Here is a 26,250-nt window from a genome sequence, read left to right on the forward strand (position 1 = left end):
GGACATCCAGAAACATTAATCCGAATTAACTAAAGGTGTGAATTTGAAGTGAATTAGTTAAACCGCATTAAACCCCATTAAAAAAATTAACTAAAACAAATTAAGGCCACATTAATTCTGAATGAGGTTGTTCACACAGGGGTTTAATGTGGTTTAACTAATCTACTTCAAATTCACAGTTTAGGTTAATTTCCTGGAGGCCCCCATGTAGATGAGTCAAAATGGTCACAAGCCCTCTGTGAAACAGAGAAGTGTCACTATCCCCACTTTTGCTGAGGGCTTGTCTACACTCCAAATGCTATACAACTGCTGTACTGGCATGGATAGACTGTCCGAGCCCCCAAGACAAGACACAGCTTATCCCAGCAAAAGGAATTTTTTTGCCAGCATAGTTAAACTACTCCCCCGAATGACATAAATGATGCTTTCAGCAGCATTCCGTTGTCACCAGGATGTTTGCCGGTATAGCTATCACAGTTGGGTATGTGCGATTTTTTCCCCACACTCTTGGCTGACACAGCTATGCTGGCAAAACTTTGTAGTCTAGATCAAAGAGCGGGAGGGATAGTTCAGTGGTTTGAGCATTGGCCTGCTAACTCCAGGATTGTGAGCTCTATCCTTGAGGGGGCCATTTAGGGATCAGGGGCAAAAATCTGTCTGGAGATTGGCCCTGCTTTGAGCAGGGGGTTGGACTAGGTGACCTCCTGAGGTCCCTTCCAACTCTGATATTCTATGATCAAGGCTCAGAGGTTATGCGACTTACTCAGAACATCAATGGCAGAGCTAGGAACAGAACGCAGGAGCCCTTGCTGAGCATTGCGTGTGCTAACTACTAGCCCACAGTCTTCCAGATCCTGCATTGTCTATCAATGGTAAGGCCTTTTCCTCCTTGAGAACACTTATCACCTCACAGGTTTCAGAGTAGCAGCCGTGTTAGTCTGTATCCGCAAAAAGAACAGGAGTACTTGTGGCACCTTAGAGACTAACAAATTTATTAGTTTGCATCCGAAGAAGTGGGCTGTAGTCCACGAAAGCTTATGCTCTAATAAATTTGTTAGTCTCTAACGTGCCACAAGTTCTCCTGTTCTTATCACCTCACCTATCCTTAGGGTCTGAGAAGAGAATGAACAATCCTGCCACCTGGAGGCCAAACGCGGCAGCGCTCCTTGTGACAGAAGTGATGCAGCAACACGTCCCTTTGAGATCATTTAGTCGTGTGTTTCAGGGTGTTCCTTCAAACTGAGCCATCACACTGCTCTTTAATTGCATTATCCCAGAATGCCAGGGGAGGGCTCACGCACAGGTCCTTATTATTATTAATCATGTTTATGCCTAAGGACCAATCGAGCACAGGACCCCGCTGTGTTAGGCGTTGTGCCGTGTAGCAGACCGGGCCAGTCCTAAAGAGCTTACAATCTAAATAGCCAGGGTACACACAAGGCGGAGGAAGGGGGCTAACACACAAGCAGAGGGAACAAGGACATGGCTTTGATTTGTGTGTGTGTGGTTTGAATTGGAAGGGGATCAGAAGAGCAAAGGGACATGGCGGGGAAGGGGAACGAGAGGAGAAGGGAGAAAGAGGGGCAGGTGTGGAATGAAGCTGAGGGAAACGGATGGTGTGGGAGGGAGAGGATTGGAGCAAAGAGCCAGTCAGCACAGACCAGAGCAAGTTCCGTTCAAACTCGAGAACGTGATCTGAATGGCCAAAGGTCTTGGCTGCTTCTGCAGGTGCTCCGACCGGCTGGAACGTCTGCCTGACCTCTCGCTGCAGTTCTTCCCCACAGCGAGGGCCGAGTGGGAGGGAAGGCACCACCCGGGTCACTGTGGCCTGGGGGGGGGAAAGAGGGGTCTCCTCTGTACGGTTCTGGTCTATTATGCAGTGTTGGGGGGCTGGGTGTCCCGGCAAAGCCCCAGAATAGCAGACCATGCTGTGTCTGTTTCTGCAGTGCTCGGTTGTGGAGGTGGGAGGCTCTACAGAGGATGCGGAGATGGGTCAGATTCATTATTACTACTATGATATTATATATTCAGCCCTACACTGGCACTCGGGCTAGCGCAGGGAGAGGGGAGGCTGCTCGCGCCTTCTCTATGCCTCTGCTGCTGGTGACCACGTTTCAGGGGTGAATTTCTTCCCTAGGATCTGATCCAGAGCCCATGGAAGTCAGTGGAAATATTCTCATTGACCTCCGTGGGCTTTGAATCTGGCCTCTAGCGAGGAACATTACAAGGGATTTGACCTGTGACCTTCTGATACGAACGCAGTAGCACTAAGTTAGAGGAGAAGCTTCCCACGTCGGATGTATTTGCCCTATTCTTGGCCTCCAACAATGACAATCACACGTTTTCCTGGATTCTACCCTCTCCCTGACAGTGGGAACTCCCCAGCTATGGCAGGAATTCTTCCCTCATCCCGGGCTACATTTCATAGGGAGGTTACCTCCCTAGTGCTGCTTATTCAAATAAAGCCCTTCTGTCGTTTACCCCGTCTCCACTGTGCAATAAACCACGTACAAGCAGAGAGTTATAAGCCACGGGGGAGTGGCCTGTGGACAGAGCCACTGCGGGCATGCCGCTTCATTGGGTAGAGTGGGAGCACAGGAGCACGGTGGAAGAAGTTGTTGCCCAGGGAAGAGGACGCACTGAGATCGCATCTCGAATAAAGGCGAGATGAACTCTTGTTCTGCACCCTTGCCTTTGTTTCTGTGGGGCCCTCGCAGCGAGCCAAACCTGGAGCCACTGCTTAAACCGATCAAAATAAAACACATCCCATCATTTGCTGACGGATCCCCACCTCCCCTGCTCCAGCGCTGGCAGATTGACTCAGCTCTGCCGGCGTGCATTGGAGGAGTCCGAATCCTCCGCTTAGCAATTCTTGGCCTGTTCCATCTGCCTACCAGCAACTTCTTCCCCAAACCCAGCTTAGCAGCCAACCTCTCAGGCTCCTCCCCCACGCCCCCGACACAGGGCACCTTCCCCCTTTTGGTTTCATTTTGAATCGCCCTGACTCACCGGGGTGACACATTTCAGTTCAATGTATACGGGGTTGGCTTGGCTTGCCGGGGAGTAGAACCGAAAAGAAGAAAGCTAACGCTGCACAAAGTGAGATGCAGAGACACACCAGGGGGGAGATGGAGCAGGGTCAAAGCCAAGAAAGTTACCAAGGCGAAAAGGAGCGTAGATAGCCGCACAGAGAGCGCTGCACATGAGCTGCAGGGAGGGGACGGAGGAGGCTAAGGCTTCGTCTACCGGTTATATAGCTGTACCCAAATCAAAGTGTCCACGCCGGCGGATACTGGGATCACTGTATCAGTTTAAACTCACCCCTTAGGACAGGTTACACCAAGAAATCTTCCCCACATAGGCAAGGCCTTCTAGTGAGGCCAGGACGGGGGGGGCTGGAGAAAGCTGAGCGAGCAGGGTGTGGAAGCTGTACTGGGCATGGGGAAAGGTGAACGTGGCACTGAGGGAGCACTGGAAGGAGGCAGAGAAAAGTGTGGGGTGGGGGTGGAGGCCTGGAGGGGAGGGTGGAAGGAAGCAGTAAGTGGGGGGCTGAGAGCCAGTAGGTGGGACTTTGGTGTCCGAGCCAGTCGTGGGCTAACCCTGCACAGGAGTGTTACAGGGGAGATTTGAAGCAAGGAGGAATTCTGGCAAAAAATGATACTGGGCCCCCAGCTTCCCAGCTCCGCAGGGTGAGCAATGGGACGGGGGGTGGCTATGCAGTCATGGCAGGTTGGGAGGGACAAGCAAAGCCATCCAGAGTGTGCAGAGAAGGGGGGCAGTAACTGTAGCTCCAGGAGCAGCGAAGAGTTTGTAGCGACACTGCGTACAGTTATCCACGTTAGTCCCCTCCAGACAACCCCTCCCTACAGCCCTGGTGCCGATCAGAGACACTCCCAGGCCCGCTTAGAACCAGTTCTGTCTTTATTTCCAAACAGAAAAACTCATCAGCATAGTCCCGCTGCCAATAACTTTCCCCAACGTTTCAAAGATCACCTGAGACGCCGGATCCTCTGGGGGGTCAGCAGAGTCCTTCTCCAAGCCAGCAGGACCAGCTCCTTCTCACTTGAGGCTCCGGAGAAAGGGGCTGAGAACTGTAAGGGACCTGGCTTAAGATCACCCCTCAGTGCCCCATTGGAGGGCCTTAACCTCTCAACTCAAGGGTTAAAACAAGTGACTAGCAGGCAAAGCAGGGAGAGCGGTTTCCAAAAGGTGCGGGAAGCACCATATGACATTCTTCCTCCTCCACCAAGGAAACCATGGATTAGAGGTGAACGTCGCAGGCCATCAAGGCAAAGGCCCTGCAGTCAAACACCGAAGGACCATGGCTTATTGCCCACCAGGTACAGAACAGGATAACGCCTGCCCTGTCCGATACAGTTCAGAACAACAACAAAGAATAAAGGCCAACGGTGGCCCAACACTGGTGCATGGAACAACAGCTCCTGGAACATCGCACAGCGTCGCCCCCACTCAGGGGCCCCAGGACCAGGAGGAAGGGCGCATCAAGTTGGAAATCATCCCCCGCTCCATCATTTTCAGCAGCCACGCCTGCTCCGCGCTGATGTTGTGCGTCATAAACTGCAAAGAGAAGTGCTGTTGGTACGGATCATTTCTTACAGCGCCCAGAATTGTGTGCTAACCATCGCCCAGCACAGACAGCAAGCAGGCCGGACCCACAGCTGGTGTAAATCCGTCTCAATTGAGCGACTCCAATTGAGACAACTGGGGATCTGACCAAAGATCTCTACCCCATGAAATTTACAAGCTGACATCAGTATGGTGCCATGCTTTGAGCACTGGACTGGGAACCAGGTGATCTGAGCGCTATTCCCAGTACTGCCAGTGACTCACTGCATAGCCTTGGGCAAGTCACTTCGTCTCTCTGGTTTTAGTCTCTCCATCCTGTCTGTAAGCTCTTTGGGGCTGTCTCTTGCAGTGCGTGTACAGCGCCCACAGAAGACGGGCCCCTTCTCAGTTGCAGGCTCTAGGTCAGTGGTTCTCAAAGCTGGTCCGCCGCTTGTTCGGGGAAAGCCCCTGGCGGGCCAGGATGGTTTGTTTACTTGCCACGTCCATAGGTTAGGCCGATCGCGGCTCAAACTGGCCGCAGTTCGCCGCTCCAGGCCAATGGCGGCTGCAGGAATGGCAGCCAGCACATTCCTCGGCCCGTGCCGCTTCCCGCAACCCCCATTGGCCTGGAACGCCGAACCGCAGCCAGTGGGAGCCGCAATTGGCCGAACCTGCGAACACGGCAGGTAAACAAACTGGCCCGGCCCACCAGGGGCTTTCCCTGAACAAGCGACGGACCGGCTTTGAGAACCACTGCTCTAGGTGCCACTGCTATTAATGATATAACTTTAATAAAAGGGGGTAAAAAGACAGGAGGGAAGGGAAAGAGTCAGGACTGGCAAGGGTTAACAGCACTACGGTAATGCAATTATGCAGCACGGCGGGGTAAGGGTGATTGGGTTTCTGTATTTTAAACAAATGAATGGCTCATCTGGCTAATTTCTTGCAGGTGGCATGGAAAAAGTGAGACATAAGCGGGGATTTGCATGAGGTCGGGAAGGTGGCTTTGCAGGCCCCGGTGCATGAGCATGAAGATGGGCACCAGGGAGAAGCAGACAAACGAGACAGTGAAGGCAACAGGAGGGGAGACCAGTAGCAAGACTCCTGTTGATTTCAACGGGCACTGGATTGGGCCCCTATTGCCATTCCACATGCTGTACTGGAGTATACAGAGTCTGTGCCTGAAGCCCTCTCAAAGCGCTCCCAGCAGCTACTCCAGACCCAGCCTCTCCCAAGAGGAGTCGCTGTGGGGAATGATGAAGGAGCACTGAGCGTCGGGGAGCTACCAGCTACTCCAGACCCAGCCTCTCCCAAGAGGAGTCGCTGTGGGGAATGATGAAGGAGCACTGAGCGTGGGGGAGCTACCAGCTACTCCAGACCCAGCCTCTCCCAGTGGGTGTCTTCACAAGGAACAGGTTAACATACTGAGGATAATCGTACCAGGCCCTGGCTCAGATGCTCCGTGTCATAGTAGTGTACTGGCGTGGTATTGTCATCCTTGTCAGGGTACCCAAATCCTATGATGTTAACCTCGTGGCAGATATGGAGAGCTAAGTTCAAAGCGATGATTCCAGTGGTGGAATATTTCTGGATAAAAGGATATGACACATTTTCAAATTACATTATGCATTTTGATCTCAACTTTTACCACAGCAGCCCCAAGCAATCTGGCTGCATTTGGGACCAACTGCCCCCTCCACCTGCCACTTAGCAGAAAAATACCAAGACAGACAGAAGGGCAGTTTACAGGCCTTGCCATTTCTTTGACAAAACCACAAGGTGCATCTTTTTAAAGTGATGCTGTGCAGAACAGGGCAGCCTGTAGCGAGACCGGGGCCTTTGGAAAAGTCAAATGTTAACCACAGTGGAGATCTGTGAGCTTTTGGAAGGAATCCAGCAAGCACTGCGGTCTGTACATGCTACTGAGCATGCATGTAATCGGTCCCTATCGGATTTCTGGGTATGCCTCGTCTGGGTACGTACTCTCTCTGGTTGGCATGTTAATGTTGTATTAAATTCGAGCCCATGCATTAAATTCCAGCCTAAAAGGTACAAAAATCCAGCCAGTCATTTGAAGGCAATATTGGCCTTCACAAATGAACACCTGCCCTTAAAAAAAAATAAATGAGACCAAGCAGAACAGCCACAACGCTCAGCTCAGGAGAAAATGTACCATCCGTTCTCTAAGTACCCACGTAGCACTTCCCGCATGGACAGTAGCACTTGCAGCCAGGAGACGTTGTAGCGCCCGGCTTTGGGGATCTGGAGACTTGGGTCCCAGTCCCAATCCCAACCCTGGCTAGGAATCACTGCCTGACCTTGGGCAAGTCATTTAGACACTATTCCCCTTCCGAAAATGGGGATTACAATACTTCCCTAATTCACAGTGGTGGCTGAATTAATTAATGGCTGCAAAGTGCTTGGAGGATCAGGACGAAAGACAAAGAATGATTATACTTATTAACTGCATAATCCCCAGTGCCCCAATGAGTGGGGAAACTAATGCTACAGAAGGAGTTGGCATCAGAGCCAGGATTAGACTTGAGCTCTCCTGCATACCTCACTGCTTTAAGGGATGCAAACCTAAATTCCTCTCTCCTTGCAGAGGGCCCATCTGATGGGGAAAGAGAACCGAATACACACAGCTTGGCTAAGCATTGACCAAGCTGGGGAGACACTGTTCAGCCTGGCCTAGCAAGGAATGGTGGGATGAAAATAAGAAAGGGAAATTTAGGCTGAATGTCAGTAATATCTGGACACAGACCCAGTGGATGGGGTAGAAACCCCCATCGCCCATTTAGAGCGAGGCCGGCCATGGCAACAGAAATCCCCCTCCATCGCCTTCTGCGACTCTGCTTTGGGCAGCATTGTGTTGCGGTGAAGCAGGAAGGCACAGAGTTAAAGGGGGCAAGTAGCACGCAGGAGCTTTCTCCCTGCTAGGCAGTCAGGGCCATACCCCGCCCGTCTTCTTCAGCTGAAGCAATTTGTATGTTGCTTCGTAGGTGACGTAAGGGTGCAGAATCCGCAGGTGAGAGGCATTCCACTTCCATTCACTGGGCGGCCTGCGCCAAAACCCCTCTACGGTCTGTAGGGGAGAGAGAGAGAGATTTGGCTCCAGCTGCAATATCCCAGCCTGTTGACTCATTAGGAAGCAGCAGAGCGTAGGAGGGCAGGTGGTTAGTACAAATAACAAATGAACACATAACAGGGGCTACTGGAATTAGCACAGAGATCACATAGAGGTAGCAGGCATAAGTAATCTGACAAGACAGGCCAGTACCAACAGGTAATGGGCAAGTGGTTAGTAACTAGGGGGGAGATGTCCAAAGGTGCAAATGAGAGCGAGGCATCCAATTGCCACTGAATTTCAATGGGAATTGGGCGCCTGCCTGTTGAAATCCCAGCCTGAATCTACCCTGGTGCTGTCCAGACTCTCCCGCCCATGTTCGCTCTGAGTAACACTTTGCTACAGGATTAGAATCAACCGGACTCTCGGCTGAGTAAGGATGGCAAAATCTGGTCCCTTCTCCTGCTCCCGATGCCATCAGCCTTCTAGGATTAGGTCCCATGTAGACAGTCTTCCCAGTTAATGATGGATGAGTTGAGAGCCAGATTGGACCAGAAGCTTGGGGTCACCCCACTGCTAGTGGCAGGTTGCTTATGTGCACCCCAACATATGGAAGAGCACAACAGAGCCCCGAAACCTCTTCACTCCCCCTTATCTCATGCCACCTGGCCGAGCACCTCCCGATAGCCCTTTGAGATGCCTCACCTTATTCCTTGTCTGCAGCAGCATCTCCTTCACCCAGGTAAAATCCAGGCTCTTGAACGCAATGAGCACCATCAGCGTTTCACTGTCGTTGTTATCCAGAGGGTTGGGCAGCGCAGACTCGGGGAAGAAGAGCCGGATGCTGGTTTTCTCACCCACATCTTCCTCGTGCTCTTTCACGGGAGCATTGTTTAACCTGAGGGGGGAAAGGCAGCACGCTGAGAGCAGGCCAGAGATACAGGTTGTCACGGAACAGGTCGTGTGCCACTGCCGGATGGAAGCCAGGGCCAGACTGGTTCACATGTGGGGGTTTATTTTACTTTACTACTTTGTTATTTTCAGCACCTCGCAGCCTCAATTGATATCATGGCTCCAGGGTGCTAGGTACTGCACGCACACGTAGTAAGAAATGGTCCATGATCCAAAAAGCTACCTAAAGACAGACAAAGGGTGGCAGAAGGCAGTATGATTCTAGCCTCGATTTGCAGATGGGGAATGGATGCCCAGAGAAATGAAGTGACTTTCACTCAGGAAATCGATGGCATTGCCAGAAATTCAACCCAGATCTCCTGAATCCCAAAGCAAGGCCTTGTCCACAAGACCATTCTCCCTTCTACTGAATGAGCAAATGGAAGAGGTCAAAGGATTCATCTACATTGCAATAAAAGACCCGCGGCATGGGCGCGGCTGACCCAGGTCAGCTGACTCAGGCTTGCGGGACTCGGGCTGTGGGGCTAAAAATTGCAATCCTGACGGGATTTTTATTGTAGTGTCGCTACAGAAAAGGCCTGCGATTGTGGAGACTGAACTCTGACAACGGTGGCATCTGCTTGTGTGTTTGGCCAAGGTCATGAGGCTCCCTGAACGCAGGGGTCAAGGTGGTTATACTCCCCATACAAAAAGAGTTAAGCACGTGCACATCAAGCCATCGGTTCCCCTCTGCGTGTTGGTCCCAGGGAGCATCCGGTACCTGATGACAATGTTGTGCGAGTCAATCACTGCCCCGAGGCCTCGTCCACGAATGGAGTTACTGTTGCCGACCACGACGCACCTTCGGCACCGAAGACTGGACAGAGGAGCCAATGGAATGAATGTGAGGCCCTGTTCGGCCCAGTTCCTCCCCCTTTAGAGCAATATCCCCCAGGGCTTGTCTGGCCTACGGATGGGTTTCCCCATGCGACTGCAGAGCAGAGGAAACCTGGAACTCAGCCCGGCACCAGGAGAGTTCGGCTGTTCCTGCTGTGCTCAGATACCAGGAGTGGGGTTGGCATGGTACAGAGCACTGCCAGTCCAACCCACAGAGCCCCTCTATTAGCTGGTTAGCCCTGCAACACAGGCATGCTGCACTCCGCTCGGCTGGATGTGGGCCACGCCCCAGTGAGAAGAACAAGGCCTGGAGTCTCCCCAGCATGTTAAGAAACCTGTGTGTGGCCTCGGCTAAGCTGGCGGAGGGGCCCGGCAGCAACGGCAAGACAGTCTGTACTGAAAGGACGACAAGACACTGGTGGGAGAGGGAAGCAATCCAGTGGCTAACAGCTGCCCCACAGACGGACCATGCTTCACAGCCAGTAGTGGACTAGCACCACAGACATCTGCACGTACCTCAGTGTGCCCTGAGCTGGCCCACCCTGGGAGGAGGTAGATGGTGATGGGGGAGGGGAGAGAGAGCAGGGTGTAACAGAAATTACAGGGCGGCGGCTAGTGATCTTTCTGAGGCCCTGGGAGCCAAGGCGGCCCAGAAGGGCAAATTAGAGGTGCCTGCAGGGAGGGTAGGAGGGGCCTTCTGGGAGGCGAGGAGAGGGAGCAGGGTGTTAGCAGAGGGGATGGATTGGAGGAGAGGCAAGAATGGGAGAACTTTAACGAGCCTCAGATACACAGGTTCCAAACCAAGCTGCTAACCCCTTTTTTGAGGTTTCCCCACCACTAACCCCCACCATTGTCCCCCCAGCACACAGCCACCAGCCCAGCCCACCTACCGCTCAATGGATTTTGGCATCCCATGCTGCGGGAGGAGCTGTAACGTGTGGAACGCATGGAGAACTGGACGGAAAGGAGAAAGAGGTTAAACAATGACACAAGAACACAAGAACTAGGGGTCATCAAATGAAATGAACAGGCAGCAGGTTTAAAACAAACAAAGGGAAGTATTTCTTCACACAACGCACAATCAACTTGTGGAACTCCTTGCCAGAGGATGTTGTGAAGGCCAAGACTATAACAGGGTTCAAAAAAGAACTAGATACATTGATGGAGGATAGGTCCATCAATGGCTATTAGCCAGGATGGGCAGGGATGGTGTCCCTAGCCTCTCTTTAGCAGAAGCTGGGAATGGGCGACAGGGGCTGGATCACTTGATGATTCCCTGTTCTGTTCATTCCCTCTGGGGCACCTGGCATTGGCCACTGTCAGAAGTCAGGATACTGGGCTAGATGGACCTTTGGTCTGACCCAGTAGGGCCATTCTTATGTTCTTTAACATCTGCCTGGGTCAAGTGATCCCCTCCCGAAGACATGACTCCCTGGTTTCATCCACTCCTCCTCCCATTTGCTGAATATTCTCTGCCTCCTGTGTATGTCTACACAGAGACTCAGTGCGCGGCACGCTGGGATGTAACTACAGCGCAGTAGCCTGCCATGCGCTACGTGGCCACGTGGACCCTGCATTGCGCTCTGATCTGCTGCTGTTCCAAACTGCAGTACCCAGAGCACCCCAGGGAACTCGAATGCGCGGCAGGAGGGTCCATACAGCCACTGTAGATTTATACCCCAGCTTGTCGTGCCCTGAGTCTCTGTACAGACAAGCCCTGGGACAGATGGGTGTCAGACTTCTCTATTCATTATACAGTGGGACAGAGATAGACAACACATTGCCCGGCCAAACACGCAGCCCCTTGCCCCAAAGAAACTGTATCGCTGTAACCTTTGCCCTCCCTTCTCCCTATTCCCGCTGCTGCCTGTGGCTTTCACTCACCATGTCACGGCACCAGGTAGTTGGCAAACTCTTTGGGGCAGGGATCGTATTTTGCCTAGGTTTTCCATCAAGTGTCCCAGCACACAAATAATCAGGGCACACGCTGGGACAGTTCAGAACGAAGGGCCCCGATACCAGCCCATGGACTGCAATGGAGGCTTTAACAGTCCAGCCCTCATCAATTCTATTCATGAGCCTACTGGCCCGGCTGGAGAATGGAATTAAAGAGTTTCCTCCTTCCTTCCTCTCTGCCGTTCCCCACGCTCATCCTCCAAGGGCCGTATCCACTCCTCCAGCCTGACCACCTACCCAGGAAATCCTGCGCTTCGGCTCCGAGCAGCCCTGGCATATTTCTATCCTAGTCCCACCCCCGCCTTCCACCTCTCCGCGTGGCTGCGTAATGAAGAGGCTTTTCTGATGCCCCGTGGGCCCCCACAGCCCCGCGAGGTAACCGCGAGCAAAGGGCGTGCTTGGGGAGGGGGAGACCGATACCCGAGCTATTCAGTCCGAAGGGAAGCCTGTGGAAGTGGAGAAGGTCGTTTAGTTGTCTCCTGGCAGGGGTGTCCTCCTGCCAGAATAACTCCTTGCTGGTCAGGAAAGGTTTCCAGTCAGGCTCGAACCTAGCAAGAGAGAGCCAGGGTGTTAGCACCGCAGCAGGGTCCAGGGAGGAAACGCTAGGCACAGCCTCTGCACATGGGCTGAGCAGCCAGGTTCACGTAGGGCAGTGGTTCTCAACCAGGGGTAGGCGGACCCCTGGGGGTACACAGAGGTCTTCCGGGGGGTACACCAGCTCTTCTAGGTATGCGCCTAGTTTTACAACAGGCTACATAAAAAGGTCTAGTGAAGTCAGGACAGACACTGACTTGTTTATACGGCTCTGTATACTGTACACGGAGATGGAAGTGCAATATTTATATTCCAGTTGATGTATTTCATAATTATATGGTAAACATCAGAAAGTCAGGAACAGTGCGCTGTGACACTTTTGTATTGTGATGTCTGGTTTTGTGAGCAAGTCGTTTTTAAATGAGGTGAAACTTGGGGGTACGCAAGACAAATCAGACTCCTGAAAGGGGGACAGGAGTCCGGAAAGGCGGAGAGCCACTGACCTAGGGCACTCGGATGCTTCTGTGCTCACCCCAAGCGCTTCTAGAAAAGGAACCACGTCCCTCCCTGTTAGCCCTGTCTGGTTCCGCCCCACGTCTCAGCCCAGCCTGCGATGGCAAAATCCCCTCTGATCTCCCGCACTCCACTTCCCCAATTTACTCCCCTTGTCTTGGCCTGCCAACGTCTTGGAAATGCGGAGTCATCTTTCAATTTCTCTGCCCTGGGGCAGAGGTGAGGTCTGCTTTTCCTCTTGTGGTTCCTCGGTGTGTCTCACCTCTGCTTGTTCACAGCGGTACCAGCACTTGCCGTGGACTAAGCCACATCTCCCTTCCTGTCTGCTGGATTCCCCACACACTGCCTGCCCTGCCCCTCCACATACACTGATCAGAGCATCAAACCCTCCCTCGCCAACATCCCCAGCACAAATCAAAAGCAACTAACAAACCTGCCAAGAATGGGCTTTCTCCATGCAAAGCGCTTCCTGCAAATGTTGATGTCCTTCCTGTGAAAGAGACACGGCTCATTTATTCACACTCCTTCCTACTGCCTCCACTCCCTCTCTTGTCCATCATGAGTCCGCTCCAGAACTGTCCATTAGCACACCCCTCCGGCTCCCTCTCCACGACCTGCCAGGGATCCCACACTATGGGACGCTTTTAGGTTTAGAATTGAGTCCTTCCATGATTTTTTTCCCCTGCTATTTTTCTTTTCCTTTTCTCTCCTTCCACCCCATTCCTCCTGCCACACAGTTCAGACCATCTCCTCGCCAGGTGGAGCACGGCTCTCCCAAACTCCCTAGGGTTCCCCATGCCTCACCGCTCGCTATACAGGTGAGGTGTGTTTCTGGCTACTGAGCTCCCTCTAGGAGCCTAACGCCATGCAGATCGGGCCTGGGGAAGCAGGGTGACTTACTCAAAGGGAACGTCAGGCATCATCCTCCCGCAGTACTGGACAACTCGCACACTGAGCACTGTCGAAGGAAACGGACACAAGACGGACATGTTGAAACAGGGAAGCAATGGCCTCCGCCTGGCAGCAGCACCACAGGTGGGCCCACCTGCCGCCCGGCCCCCCGAAACGCACATCAGACTGGTGTGAGTTTAACCACGTATGGCTGAAGACCTGCCGATACTGTTCCAGAGCAGGGGAGCCCCCGAGTGGCTAGATCAGAACTAGTCCCTCACCGGCCAGGACTTTCTGTTAATAATCCCTCCTATTGCTACAGCCATTTCCACCCCAGGCCCTCGCTGCGCTTTGCAAACATTGCGACTCGCAGCAGCCCCGCAGGGGAGGTATTATTCCCCCATCTGTAAAATGGCAACATAGCGGCGCAGCGAGGTGAAGTGACTTGTCAAAGCCCTTCACTGAGTTAGCAGCAGAACCAGAAAGGAGAAGACCCATGAGCCCTGACTCCCAGCCCCCTGCTTTAAGTCACAGACTCCCTTCCAGGGCCGGGAACAGAACCCCGGAGTGCCGATTCTCAGCCCCCTCCCCACTCCAACCGCGAGGCACTACAGAGAGCAGCACTGATACATCCGCAACCCTGAGTGCGCCCTTTGCTGGGCACAGTTGGCAAGGGTTCATTTACGCTGAGCCCAGCTCTCTCTCTCTCTCTCATTGTCTCTTCAAGGGCCTTGTATCTGCACCGATTAGGGGATGCAGAGAGCAGGCTCCTTCCAACCTCTCATGTTTCTATTACAGGGAGTCATTGGTCCCCCCAGCACATCCACCAGCAGGACCTGGAAAGAACCCAAACAGCTACAAAACCTGCCCCAAAAATGTGGGTGCAAAACAGAGGAGTGCAGAACAGAGAAAAAATCATCTTTTTGTTCTTTCTTTGTACAGCGCCTAGCACAGTGGGGCTCTGGTCCATCCCTGGGGCCCCTAGTTACTATGGTAATGCAAATAATAAATGATAATGTTCCACCTGCTTGCAAACCAGTGTCCCTGCCAGGGAAAACCACGGGCCCAGCCCTACATTCCTTGTGCAGCACTGAAATCAGTAGGAGTTTGGGGGGAGAAAGACAGACAGGATTGGCCCCTGTACATAGATGGGTAGGAAAGGCATTAACACCAAAAGACCGTTAGACATCTTGTCTCCTTTGTGTTGCCTTTCTTCTTGGAGCTCCACTCCACGTGGGCAGTAAAACCCAGGCATTTCGTACGTTTATTGCAGTAGTGCCCAGGAATCAGCCAAGATGGGGGACTCCACTGCGCTAGGTGCTGTACGAACGCAGAATGATAACTCAGCTGTTCCTTCTCTGTGCTTCCGAGATGCACGAAGCTGCAGATAGAGGGGAAAGCAGCCAGTCTGCCCCCTCCAAGGGCAGGATTCAGGCTCAGGTGTGAGGGGTATCTGATACTGCACTGGAGCATGGCCAGAAATAAGGAGACATGGAGGTTACAACCCTGAAGAGTTGGGGTAGGGACTGGGATTGGGGGGCGGGGAATTCCCCTCATCTCATCCCATCTCCTCCATTAAAGGTATCAGTGCAAGCACTAGCATTTGTTCAAACACCAGCTGGGGAGGGGAAAGCGAATCAAGCCTCCCCGTTGTCTCCCATCCATCAGCAGGGAAGGAGGGGGCACATCCTCTAAGTAGGAAGGATGGGGGAGCAGAAGAGGTGAAGGAGGGCAGCCACAGGAGGGATCCAATGAAGGGGGACAGACACTGCTGTCCTGGCCTCCTCAACACAGCCGTTCCCAGCCCCATCCGAAGGCAAGGGGCACAGGCACAACCTCATATCACCCTCTTTCCAGCCCTGGGTGGAAAAGGGGAAATTGTGTGTACTATTTTTACGGACAATACTTGTGACTCAGTTTACCTACGGAGTATAAACGGGGAGCGAGGCATAGCTGGATATCACAAAGGCAAGAGGCCCATCCAGGTTGGAACCAGATACGTCCGGCTGGAATCCACCCATATACGTGGAAGGTCCTGTAGAAGCAGTGGCAGCTTCAGCCACCAAAAATTCCCTTTGCACCCTGGCAGCCCGTGAGAGTGCGCACAGCATGGCTGCGGCTGGACACAAAGAAGCGAGGTGTTTTAAGGCTGCTGCTGCTGTAAAGACCGAGATTCTGAGCCAGCGAGACGCGATATATCGATCCCCGATAGATCGATTACTACCCACCGATTCGGCGGGTATTCTGGACGTACCCTTAGACACCCAGGGCCTGATTTCAGGAAGAGCGGCTGAAGTCCATTGGGGAGATAGCGGGACATCACAGAGGCACTCAGCTACCTCAGTAGGGAAACCAGAACAGAGTATGGGCTCAGTACTCCTAAAACTCAGGCTCTGGAATGGCGGGTGTGTGCAAATAAAGATGGGCACCAAAACCCGCAAGCCATTTGGGGAGAACTTGTCTATAAGGCTGCATGTGTGTCACAACCATGACTTCCACATGGGAAATCCACATGAAAAATCCACATGAAATCTTGGACCCATTGAAGTCGATGAGAGTTTTGCCACTGATTTCAGTGAGGCCACGATTTCACCCATGACTTTCACAGATCTTACGTGTAAAAACATCGAGATCTTTGACAACCCAGCCAGCCTTCTGCTGAGCAGAATTCCTCCAGGAATCTTTACAGAGCTGGCTGTAAATCATCTCCAAATGAGTCAAGTGGAATATGGATTTTCAGATTTAAAAAAACAAAAACAAAAAAAACGATTTAAGCACAATTTTGATTGTAAAACAAAAGATTTTAATTTGACTTTTCTCATAAAGCCCCATATCAAACAACGCAACAGTCATTAAACTACTGTGCACCAGGAGGACTTCTTTCAAACTGAAGATCTGATGGATGCATTTTTAGCCCGGAAGCTGCAATGATTTTCCCAAGACAAACAACCAGCCTTTCTAGTGAAAATAGGACTGCCTTACTTTGTGGAAGAGGTTCACAAGCACTGGTCCTCCTGGTGGATTTCACTGGACCACCCACCCATCCACTAAGCTGACCAGATATCCTGATTTTATATGGACAGTCACGATATTCGGGGCCTTGTCTTACGTAGGCGCCTACTATCCCCCACCCCATCCTGATTTTTCACACTTGCTGTCTGGTCACCCTACTTTCCACCCACACACATACACATTCTAACTCTAACCCTGAAGAAAGCTGCTCATGAGAACAGGGGTCTACTGAACAGAGATCATGCTACTGCACGGCCTAAACTGCTGTTTTCAGGTACTTACAATTTTGAAAAAGTTACAACTTGGACTGAAATTATCCGCATTCCTTCACAGCACAAAGGTCACATTTTGAGAGGAGAATACAGTGAAATTCCACCTGATTGTTTTGCGCGAAGTGTGGGAAACAATACAGAAGATTTTCACATTTAAAAAAAAAAACACAGAAGCTTTTCTTCCCCACCACACAGGCAAATACACCTCAAGTGACTCAATTTTCTAAAAATAACCTAGATCCGAGTATATACACAGTCTTGCCCAAGAACTGCACCCTTACCAGGTTCAGTGCTTACAACTGGGAGTAGTTCCACTGAGGAAAGCATCATTGCTCGCAGTAGTAAATGCTAGGAAGTCTTTGCAAAATGGGGTGCTTGGTTTGGAAAAGCACGACTGGCTGAGAAATATGCAGGCGCAAACTTGACTAGCAGCACGTTAGGGCCACACGGCTGAGAGCGGACTCACCCCGGGAGAACTAACCCATGCAAGTGTCCCCCTGAAGTCAAAGGATTCATGGGAGTAAATGGTCCCCAGTGTGAGTATGGACTGCAGACTCCAGCCCTTGGCCCGGACCATGGCAAAGGGCTGGTGCACACTGCATCATTCTCCATCCCGTCCGACATCTTTGGGCCTCATTCTCCACATACTCATTCCCATCACGCTGCCATAAACCCGGTGTGTGCCAGAGGAACCTCAGGCCTGTTCTGCTTCGCCAGGAGTACAGGTGGTTCCACAAATCTCACAGACATCAAGCTTTCTGAAGCTATTTAGCGTTGCACATAGCGGATCTATGTAACCACATTTCCTGTTACCACTACCATGCTCCAACCACCCTCGTCCCTTCTACCCCCTTCGCCACACTCAGTTGTTGGGTCCTGTCTATGTAGAGTGCAAGCTCTTCAGGGCACGGTCTGTCTCTCACTATATAGCGCCCAGCACGGTGGGGCTTTGATCCTGGTGACCATGTGCAAATAACCAGTGGGGCTGGGGACGGGATGGCAGGACTCGGCGTGAGATCACGCTCTCTTACCCACACTCAGGAGAAGCATCAGCACTTTCCACAGCTTCTTGAGAAAGACCCAGGCAAATCTGCACTGCGATTTGGAGCACAGGAGTCCCTCAAGATTCATATTGGCGGCTCCTGAATTCCCGGCCTGCAAAGAAAACCAACAGAGGTGACCCATCAATTCATCAATCAAAGGGATTGGTGAACTTTGCACAGAACGGTAGGCAGGGGTCCTTCTCAAGCGCCCGTGGGATAGCTGCCTGCATTTGCCCTGGCTACACTGACCCGGCATTCCGGGTAATGTCTAGCGCGAGTCTCTGGGACACGACTCACTGCTTCATCCCCTGCTGAGATTCCCCAAGTAAATGGAAGAAAGGCCGTGTCGAAAGACTCATCCACCTCCCTTTTGCTTTGGGCTGTTCCATGCATGCCGGGCAAGGGGAGGGCGGATTGCAAAGAGATGTTGTTTTTAACAGTTACCCTAAAACGACACAGTGAAAGGGGACGTCACCATCAGGAGTAACCTAAACGCTGCCAAGAGGTGAATTTTTCTCCCCATGGCCCCAAAGCTTGCTCCGCCGATGATAATAATACTTCCCTCCAAAGAGCAGAGGGCATGGCGCCTTTGCCTGCAAAGCAAGGCAGTTCTGTGAGCAAGCCGCAGAGTTTGCAGCGTTTAGGCCTCTGAGCTTGACTGACAGCCTTAATTATACGGGGACCGCGATGCGGCTGGAGCAGACGCGCGCGAGCTCAGGCCGGTAAAGCCGGAATAATGCACTCGCTCTCTTTAAGGGACAGCGCAGGAAGGAAGAGCTCCGCTTCCTCCATCTGACGGCAATCACCTAATTAGCCCCGTTGAGCAGGTGATACAAACTCAGGCACAGCAGGAGAAAGCGGCAGCCTGTAACGGACGGTGCCTTAAATTCACCCCCCACCCCCCTCGGCGTCTGGAACCGAGCCTCGTGAAGCTGATTTTCTGGGGCAAAACCAGTTCTTCCAAAGCTGCCCATTGGCCAACGAAAAGACTCTCCAGCTGTGCTGGCATCTGCTGCTCTCCCAGGCCCTGCTCGGGGGATTAGCACCTTTGCGGTGGTTACCTTAGGAGCGAGGGCACCGGTGCTCCCCCTCCCCAGGCAGCCTGGGGTTCGCGCTGCAGGAGTAGGTGAGAGCTGACTGTCTCGGCTTATTGCATTGTTCCTGCCAGATAGGCGTCCGGCTGGTCGAGGTGCAGCGGGGGCGTTGGCTTCGGAAGGCGTCAGGGAGAGGTAATCGTTTCAAGGAGGAAGGTTAAGTGCCTCCTTGCCAGGAGTCTGAGATGCATCATGTGAGCGGGACGGGCAAACAGCCCCCAGCCAACTGATCTGAATTGTGCTCCTGCAGCTCGGCTCTGGTTAAGGGCTGCTCCGAATTGACTCAGCATCTGTGTTTCTTTATCAGTCAGTCACAGATCAAAGTTGCTCATTTAAAAAAAAAATAAGGGGGAGGAATCACATCGGGTTTGTCTTAGTATCGGACAGGCTCCTGGAGCATAAGCGGTGGACCGTAGCAGCACCCGGCACCCAGCAGGGAGGTTCAGCAGGGTCAGAGTCCCCCAGGATAGTTCTGGGCCGGGGAGAGTCAGGGCACTGCTGCTAGGCAGGGTCTGCGTAGCTAGAGTTTGCTCTGAGAGGGGGCGTGAGAGAGCGAAGGGCAAGAGGAATCTCCTTATGCAGCGTTCTGCCTGCTGACTGTAGTGACAGACAGAGACCTTCCGTCGGCACTTCACCCTGCAGAACGCACGCAGCTGCAGGCGAGTGAGACGGAGATTAGTCCAGCCCGTGCCGCGTCGACAGACCTGGCTACCAGTTATACGTCTGCAAACCCCGTGCAAGTGATGGCGCTGCACAGGTGTCATCGGGGGCTTAATTTGAGGGCAGTGACGCACAGTCACTCGCTAGTGCGAGTCTGTCTCCCTAGGCTTGCTCCCGTGTAGACACACCCTACGCGAGCTCGTCTGAGATCTGCCCAACTGGCCTTGGACCCCACTGGAGCCCGGCCTCTCTCCTTCCGCCCTGCAGTGACAGAAAGAGGGGATGGATTCACTGGTGGAAAGCATCTAGTTTCCCGTCTACGCTGGCCTAAAGGGGGCCCCCTCCCCAGCCCCGTGCAAAGGGCCGTGGTTTTGGGGTCCTGGTCACTCTCAGGGGAAGAGAGCTGCTGGGGTTTTCAACCCCTCCCCCTGGGTCAGCTCCTCTCCCCTGCTCTGCCGGATGGGTTCTTCTCACAGCAACTGGCCTGGGAACTGGGGAGAGGGATGGGGGGTGCCCACTGGGTGCTCATGGCAATGTGGCCATGGCTGATTGAAGATGGTCTGCCACGTGTGTGGGGGGAGGGGCAGCGACATTAAAACTGTTTGTTGCCTTGCCCACCCTTCCTTATTCACCCTACATATTCCCCCTTTACAAGGAATAATAATAATAATAATTATGGTACAGCCTAGGAGCCCGAGTCATGGACCAGGGCCCCATGGTGCTAGGTGCTGTACAAACCCAGAACAAAGACGGTCCCTGCCCCAAGGGACTTACAATCTAAGCACAGCTAGCTGTGGCACCTTGTAGCACCCTAATGATTCCTCTCCCTCCTGCTTGTTCAAACCCATCCAATCTCTGCTGGCCATTACGGTCCCATCGCCGCCTTGACCCTGCAAGGAGCTGCTTTCAGGATGCTCCCCCCCCCCCCCCCCCGCCGCACCCGTGTGGAGCATCCCTACCCTATAAGGGGCTCTGCACAAGCACAGGGGGCTGTGCCACAGGGAACTCCTTGCAGGGTCGGGGGCTAGCTGCTTTCATCTTCCCTCAAGCCAATGCCTTCACCCCCTCCCATCCACCTCAGTCTGACCGGTTTTGTTGCCATTCCGGTTAGAGGATACATTCCCAGCAATGCCGTGCTCAGACCTGAATACACCATTCCCCGCTCTCTGTAGAAAGGGGCCTCTGCGACTCAAAGCCTTACTGAGCTCTCTAGCAATACAGTACGACAGCACACTCAGACCTCAGTCCCACTCTCGGTGACTTCAACACATTAATGGCTCCACAGAACGTGGAGGTCAGACAGGGCAAGAAGAAGTCTTTCCTGGCTTCAGAGAAATGCAGTCGAGCTTCATAGCTCTCAAGAAGCGAGGTGTTCAGCACAGGCTGCTTCCTAGTATGTAGCAAAAACAGTTTTAAAAAGGAAAAAAAAAATCAAGCAAGCTGCCGCCTGTCTGAGGAAAAGTCTGTCTCTTTCTCCAGTGCTCCACCAGCAGGTGCTGGGCCCAGGTTTATTTTCATAGAGGCGTTTTCATTTTTGTTTGGTTGGTTTTTTCCTCCCTTTTAATTAAAGTATTTGTCGCAGCAGGAAATGTAAACTGTACATATATATATTTTAAAAACAGAGAGAGAAATAATTTAGCAAAAGCAATTATCTTCAAACATACGCAGAAGGCACCTTCCGCCCTCACCCCAGAAACCACCAAAAACAAAACCAAAAAGACTGTCCCCCCCTTTTTTTTTTTTAATTCCATGTATATGGATTGAGGACCAGATTTTGCAGAGCTCAGCTGACACCATTTAGGTGTCAAAAAAGTGGCCCTTTTTTCCTCACGAGCCCAGAAGGTGCTGGGTGCCCAGTAAAGCTGGATTTGGACAAAATTTTTCAGGAGAAACACTTTTTTGGCGAACAATGCAAAGTTGGCGACACCACAACATTTTGCAAATTCGTGTCAGTTTCATCAAATTATTCAGGGAGCGGAAAAAATCCCCCGCCCCCCCCAAAAAAGTTGAAGTGTTTTGAAATTTTGGTTCCGTTTTTGTTTTGATACTTCCTTCAATTTTGTTTAAAAAGTTCGAAAACATTTTAAAAAAAAAGCTCAAATTCTAAATGAACTGTTTCGTTCAACTGGAATTTTTATCCCCAGGATTTTTTGGAATTGCTGGTGAAATGAAAAGTCTGTGATTCACACAGTTCTAGTACTGGACGCTGTAGAAAACCTGGCCCAAGTTTAAGTGGTTCAATGGAAGCCGAGCGCTCTTAAAAATCTGGTTCTAATTGTGGGAGCCGAGTCCTTGCAAACCTGGCCCTAAGCACAGAGCAGCGAAATCAACCCGAAAGAACAGTCATCGGGTGTTCCTTATTTAGGAAGGTCCTTATTCCTTAGACTGGACCTTTGGCCCACTGAAGTCTCTGCACTGACTTCAGTGGGGTTTGGACTGGGCCTTCTGTCTAACTGTTAGACTCAAGCTGTCTAGGTTTCCCTTGGAACGCACATTTTCTCGGAAATAAGGGTCTCTGACACGCTGTTCGCACTGCCGCCACCCAAAGATGCTTTCAGCTGCCACTGGGGAGCTTCCGAATTCTTCCTGCTTTGCATTGCAACAGAGCCCAGAGGTCCCACTCAGACTGGGAGCTCGGTTGTGCCTGGTGCTGCACGCGCACACAGGAAGGCACGTCCTGGCCTCGATGAGCTTGCAGTCCTGATGGGAGTCTGATACATCTCCACAGCGGTATCTCAGAGGCCTGCTGTGCCAGACAAGGAGGAGACAAACTGGCCAGAGTCTGGCACTTAGAACATGTCGCTCAATTTCAGCCAAGGGCCAGGGCACGAGGACCATCAGCCCCAAGGGCAGGCACGAGGCGGGGCAAGCAGGAGCACGGGCCCCCAAATAATCGGAGGGGGCACAGAGCTCCTCCAGTCCCGGGGCAGCGGCAAGAGCTGACAACTCGTCCAGCCCCAGGCCGAGGCAGGGAGAGAGAGCGCGCTCCCCTGGCCCCAGGGCTGCAGCGGGGGCCCAGAGCTTTTCCGGGACCATCTCTCTCTCTCTCCCCGCCGCAGCCCCGGGGCTGGAGGCGCTCTGTGACCCCGTCCCAGCCAAGTACTTGTGGCTACATGTATTCTGATGACTCCACAGCACGTGGATTTTCATTGAAATGGTGAGTGTACTGCTGCTTATTTCTATGCATATGATGTATGTGTTGATATGGTTTCCTGTGTATAATGTGCCCCTCCAAAAGCAGTCAACTCTGAATTCCTGTGCACGCCCCTGATCAGCTGTGTATCCTACTGCAACAGGGGAGGGGGGGAGCCAGAGACAACAAAGCATGGGCCCCCACCAGTCCCCCAAGCGTTTCCCTTTTCGCCACTGGGTGGCTGCACTGCGGTGGAACTCTCTCTGCAGACCATTTCGGCGAGTGCGGACCATGACGGCCAGGCTGGTTAATGGCCCAGTTCATACAGAGCCCGTTACCCCTCCTCTCCGTGCAGCACAATGGCTCCCAGTTCAGGTCCAGGTGCGAGGCAAAGTGTCTACACAGGCCGATAGGACCGCGCCTTCATGGCGTGGCGTCCTGTCTGGATGCCTGCCTCTCTTCATGGCCCAGCCCAGCAGCTCGGATCAGATTGATGACTCTAGACTAGTCTGTCTCCGGACCACAGAGCGCTTTGTGGAAGGCTCCCAGTGCTGGCTGGAGTGATTTGCTCATGGCAAGTCTCTGAGCTGTCCCCAGCACACAACTGCCTTTTTGGAGTATTCTCTTTCTTCCCTGGCTGCAATCGGTGGCAACACTGCCTCTAGGTTAAAGTTGGGCAACTGATTTAAGGAGGTACCTACATAGTCCCTGTTTCCTGAGTATCTGAGCGCGTCATAAGACTGCCTGCACCTATCCTCAGAACACCACTACCAGAGAGGGACGGGCTGTCATCCCCATCCCACCGAGGGGGCACTGAGGCACAAAGTGACTTGCCCAAGGTCACACACGAAGCCCGTGGCAGAGCAGAGAACTGGACCGGGATCTCTGAAGTCCCAGGCTCATGCCCTAACCCCTGGACCAGCCTTCCTCTCCTGGACTGGAAATCAGAGCTCCTGGCTTCTATTCCTCCCTCTGCTACTCACCCGATCTAACCCTGGGCGAATCACCATCCCACTCTGTGCCTCAGTTTCCCCATCAGCGAAATGGCCATAAGAATGATATCATGCCTAGCTCAACTAATGGCTGGAAACTTACTTTGAGATCCCCGGGGGCAAGGTGCTATTCTGATTCACGGCCAGCCTATCAAAAATCCCAGTGCCTGAGGTTGTGTGCTGCTCGCCATTGTCATGCTGGAGAAAGAGCGAAAAAAATCTTTATGGTCTTTTAGCCGTAACTGAGTAGGTAAGGTTCACTGGGATTTTTTTACACCACCTATTGCACCCTTGCAAGAATAGGCTAGTAAATGACGACACATCGAGTCTGACTCCACTCCTCTAGTCTCCACCACCCCCACTCCAGCCGTCTCTCACTCCAAACAGATAGAAAAATCAACTTCTCTAAAGATTGTCCCTCACATTTCAGCACAGCAGGACAAGCAGAAAACAAATTAAAACCATTACAATAAGCATCAGAACCATCCATCGCTGGGGCGGGGGATGGAGGAGACATACCAGCATCACTTTGGTTTGAAAAAAAATCTATTTATATTAAAATAAACAAGCACAAAAGAAGAAAGAGAAAAATCAATCAACTGCATTTAATAACAAGCACACAGCGCTGCATGCCGCAAGGCAGAACGCAGCTGGGGAGGAGGACACCTAAAAAATGCAACAATTCTCTCCCTCCACCTCTCTACGGGCCCGGTTACGCTGCAATCAGAGGTGGGACTGACATACCTGAGCTTAGATATAATTCAACTTTCTCTTGCAAGTCCAAAGCTGTTTCCTCTCCTGGAGGAGAGAGAATGGACCTGTCCCCACTTCTTAGCCCCTGTGAGAACCTGCCAGGGACCCCTGGCACTGCTGCGTCCACCTACCCACACACCTTCCGTGAAAATCATCTTCCCACACCTGATGCTAATGCACACACCCGCTCAGCCTGCGAAAAGACGTCTGGCACAACTAGGCACATGTGGCACGGACCCACGCACGCACGTGCACCCACACCCCGTCAGTGAAAATATTCCTCCACTACTAGCCTTGATGCACGCACCCATTCTGCCCGCAAAAAGAAGCCTGGCACATCCGGGCACGGCCGCACCAGTGCACCCACACGCGTCGCTGCGAAAATACGCCCTGCGCAGCAGGCACTGATGCACAGCAGGGTGGGGAGCACGAAAGGACCCCTGGCTCTGTCCTCACTGCAAGGCCACCTTCACCTCTGTGCTCCCTCCCCCACCCACCCACCCACGCTTTCCCCTTGGAACTCAGCCGGCCCTGGGGAGTTGCAGCAACTTTTTGCCTCCTGCCAAGGGTTAAAAAGCTTGATCCTGCCAGAGGAATGGGCTGCAGACACCCCGGGCTCTTCCATGGCCCTGCAGTGCCATCGTGTGGCCATAGCATGCACACCACGGCAAGCTTCAGGCTCAGCGAAGTGAAGGAGCGAAGAAGGAATCAGCCACTAAAAGAACCTTCCAGGTCTCTGCTGCCCCAAGTCCCTAGTCTCCTGGAGTTTGACTGTAGGACGGGGCTTCCCTGATCCCACCTGGCAGTCATTCCCCTCCCCCTGAGGCAGCCAAATGCAGCCCAGAGAGTCCTACCATCTGGGGCCCAGAGATGTCAGGTCCCAGCCGATGATGCTCCATCTGGACCAGAGAGGTCTGGCTGCCTCGTGTGCTGGGGGCTTGTCATTTCTATGGCTGGATGAGGGGGGACTGCAAGCTTGGATGCACGTCCCATGCTCTGGGTGATTGGCCAGCATGGCCTTGCTTCTCTCGGCACAGTGTAGGTGACCCTGCCTTAAAAGGAGGCAGCTGCTAACTACGAGATGCTGAGAGTGCCTGAGACGGCCCAGGAGCGCAGCTCTGGATAACTTCTAGCAGCAATCGGCAAAACCGCCGAGGGTTCAGCTGGGGGATTGCGGGTGCTTCAGCAAAGGTTTAGCAAAGCCTCTTTATTGTGTGAAGTGGGCCAGACACCTTCCAATTTTGACATCCTGCCCAACTGTCCTGACCCTTAGCCCCGGGGGCTGGATCTAGAGAAGGGCATTTCCACAGGGTGATTCAGCCTCTGCTCCCTGCCCCTGCTGGAGCCAGGACCGGACAAGCCATGGGGAAACATAGCTCAGACGCCCGTCCTGCCAAATTTTGCTGAATCCCAAAGGCTCCGCTTTGAAGAAAGGAACCCTGGACTCTTTCCAGATCAGGTTATCTGCCCTGGTGGGAAATTCCACTCCGCTCCCCTCGAGTCTGCCACCTGGTCTCACATGCTTTTAGTCCAAGGCCCAGTAGCCCTGGGAACCAGCACACCATTCCTGCTATTCCCAAAACAGCTGAAAATCTCACCTGGAGTTTGCACTAGAGCCGGGTCTGTTTCCCACAAACCCACCCGTCCAGCCATCGGCTGACAATTTACTCATGCTGTCGCTCCGTCATTGCCTCACATAATGAATTCATCACTGCACCGCGTTCCCGCCTCTGCTCTGCCTTGACTCGGGGTTTATCCTTTTCCTGTCGGCATTGCACGTCTTTAAGCTGCTGTGTGGGTGACAATATAAAAATCTGAGCAGAGCTGCACAAGGCAGAGGGGGTGGAAGAGACAGGACATGCTCACCATCAGCAGAGATCGCTCTCCCACCTGACTGAACTGGAGCTGGGGAAGAGTGACACCATCAGGGAATTCCAGGAATGGCCCTGAAACAAACCAGGGATTTCAACAGCCCA

General features: G+C 52.7%; 1 protein-coding gene across 1 annotated transcript; it reads right to left on the bottom strand.

Moving 5' to 3' along the window:
- Window positions 1–4,278: 4,278 nt before the first annotated feature.
- On the bottom strand, window positions 4,279–25,939 carry LOC128825435 (CMP-N-acetylneuraminate-beta-galactosamide-alpha-2,3-sialyltransferase 4-like). Its single transcript, XM_054007955.1, has 11 exons — window positions 25,873–25,939; window positions 17,631–17,754; window positions 13,325–13,382; window positions 12,858–12,914; window positions 11,798–11,925; window positions 10,312–10,375; window positions 9,306–9,401; window positions 8,339–8,531; window positions 7,523–7,651; window positions 6,007–6,153; window positions 4,279–4,578 (listed from the first exon to the last, which is right to left on the bottom strand). The coding sequence occupies exons 2-11, from the start codon at window positions 17,728–17,730 to the stop codon at window positions 4,471–4,473; spliced, it is 1,080 nt and encodes a 359-aa protein (XP_053863930.1). The 5' UTR covers window positions 17,731–17,754; window positions 25,873–25,939; the 3' UTR covers window positions 4,279–4,470.
- Window positions 25,940–26,250: the final 311 nt, after the last annotated feature.

The sequence above is a fragment of the Malaclemys terrapin genome, chromosome 17, assembly GCF_027887155.1.
Source record: "Malaclemys terrapin pileata isolate rMalTer1 chromosome 17, rMalTer1.hap1, whole genome shotgun sequence".
Classification (NCBI taxonomy): Eukaryota; Metazoa; Chordata; order Testudines; family Emydidae; genus Malaclemys; species Malaclemys terrapin.

What these genes read in the sequence shown, in the direction of transcription:
- LOC128825435 (XM_054007955.1), bottom strand. Translation starts at nt 17,730, where the DNA reads ATGAATCTTGAGGGACTCCTGTGCTCCAAATCGCAGTGCAGATTTGCC. An exon ending in TCGCACAACATTGTCATCAG is followed by an intron (nt 8,532 to 9,305) that starts GTACCGGATGCT and finishes TTCCCCCCTCAG; the next exon opens with GTTAAACAATGCTCCCGTGA. An exon ending in TGCTGCAGACAAGGAATAAG is followed by an intron (nt 7,652 to 8,338) that starts GTGAGGCATCTC and finishes TCTCCCCTACAG; the next exon opens with ACCGTAGAGGGGTTTTGGCG.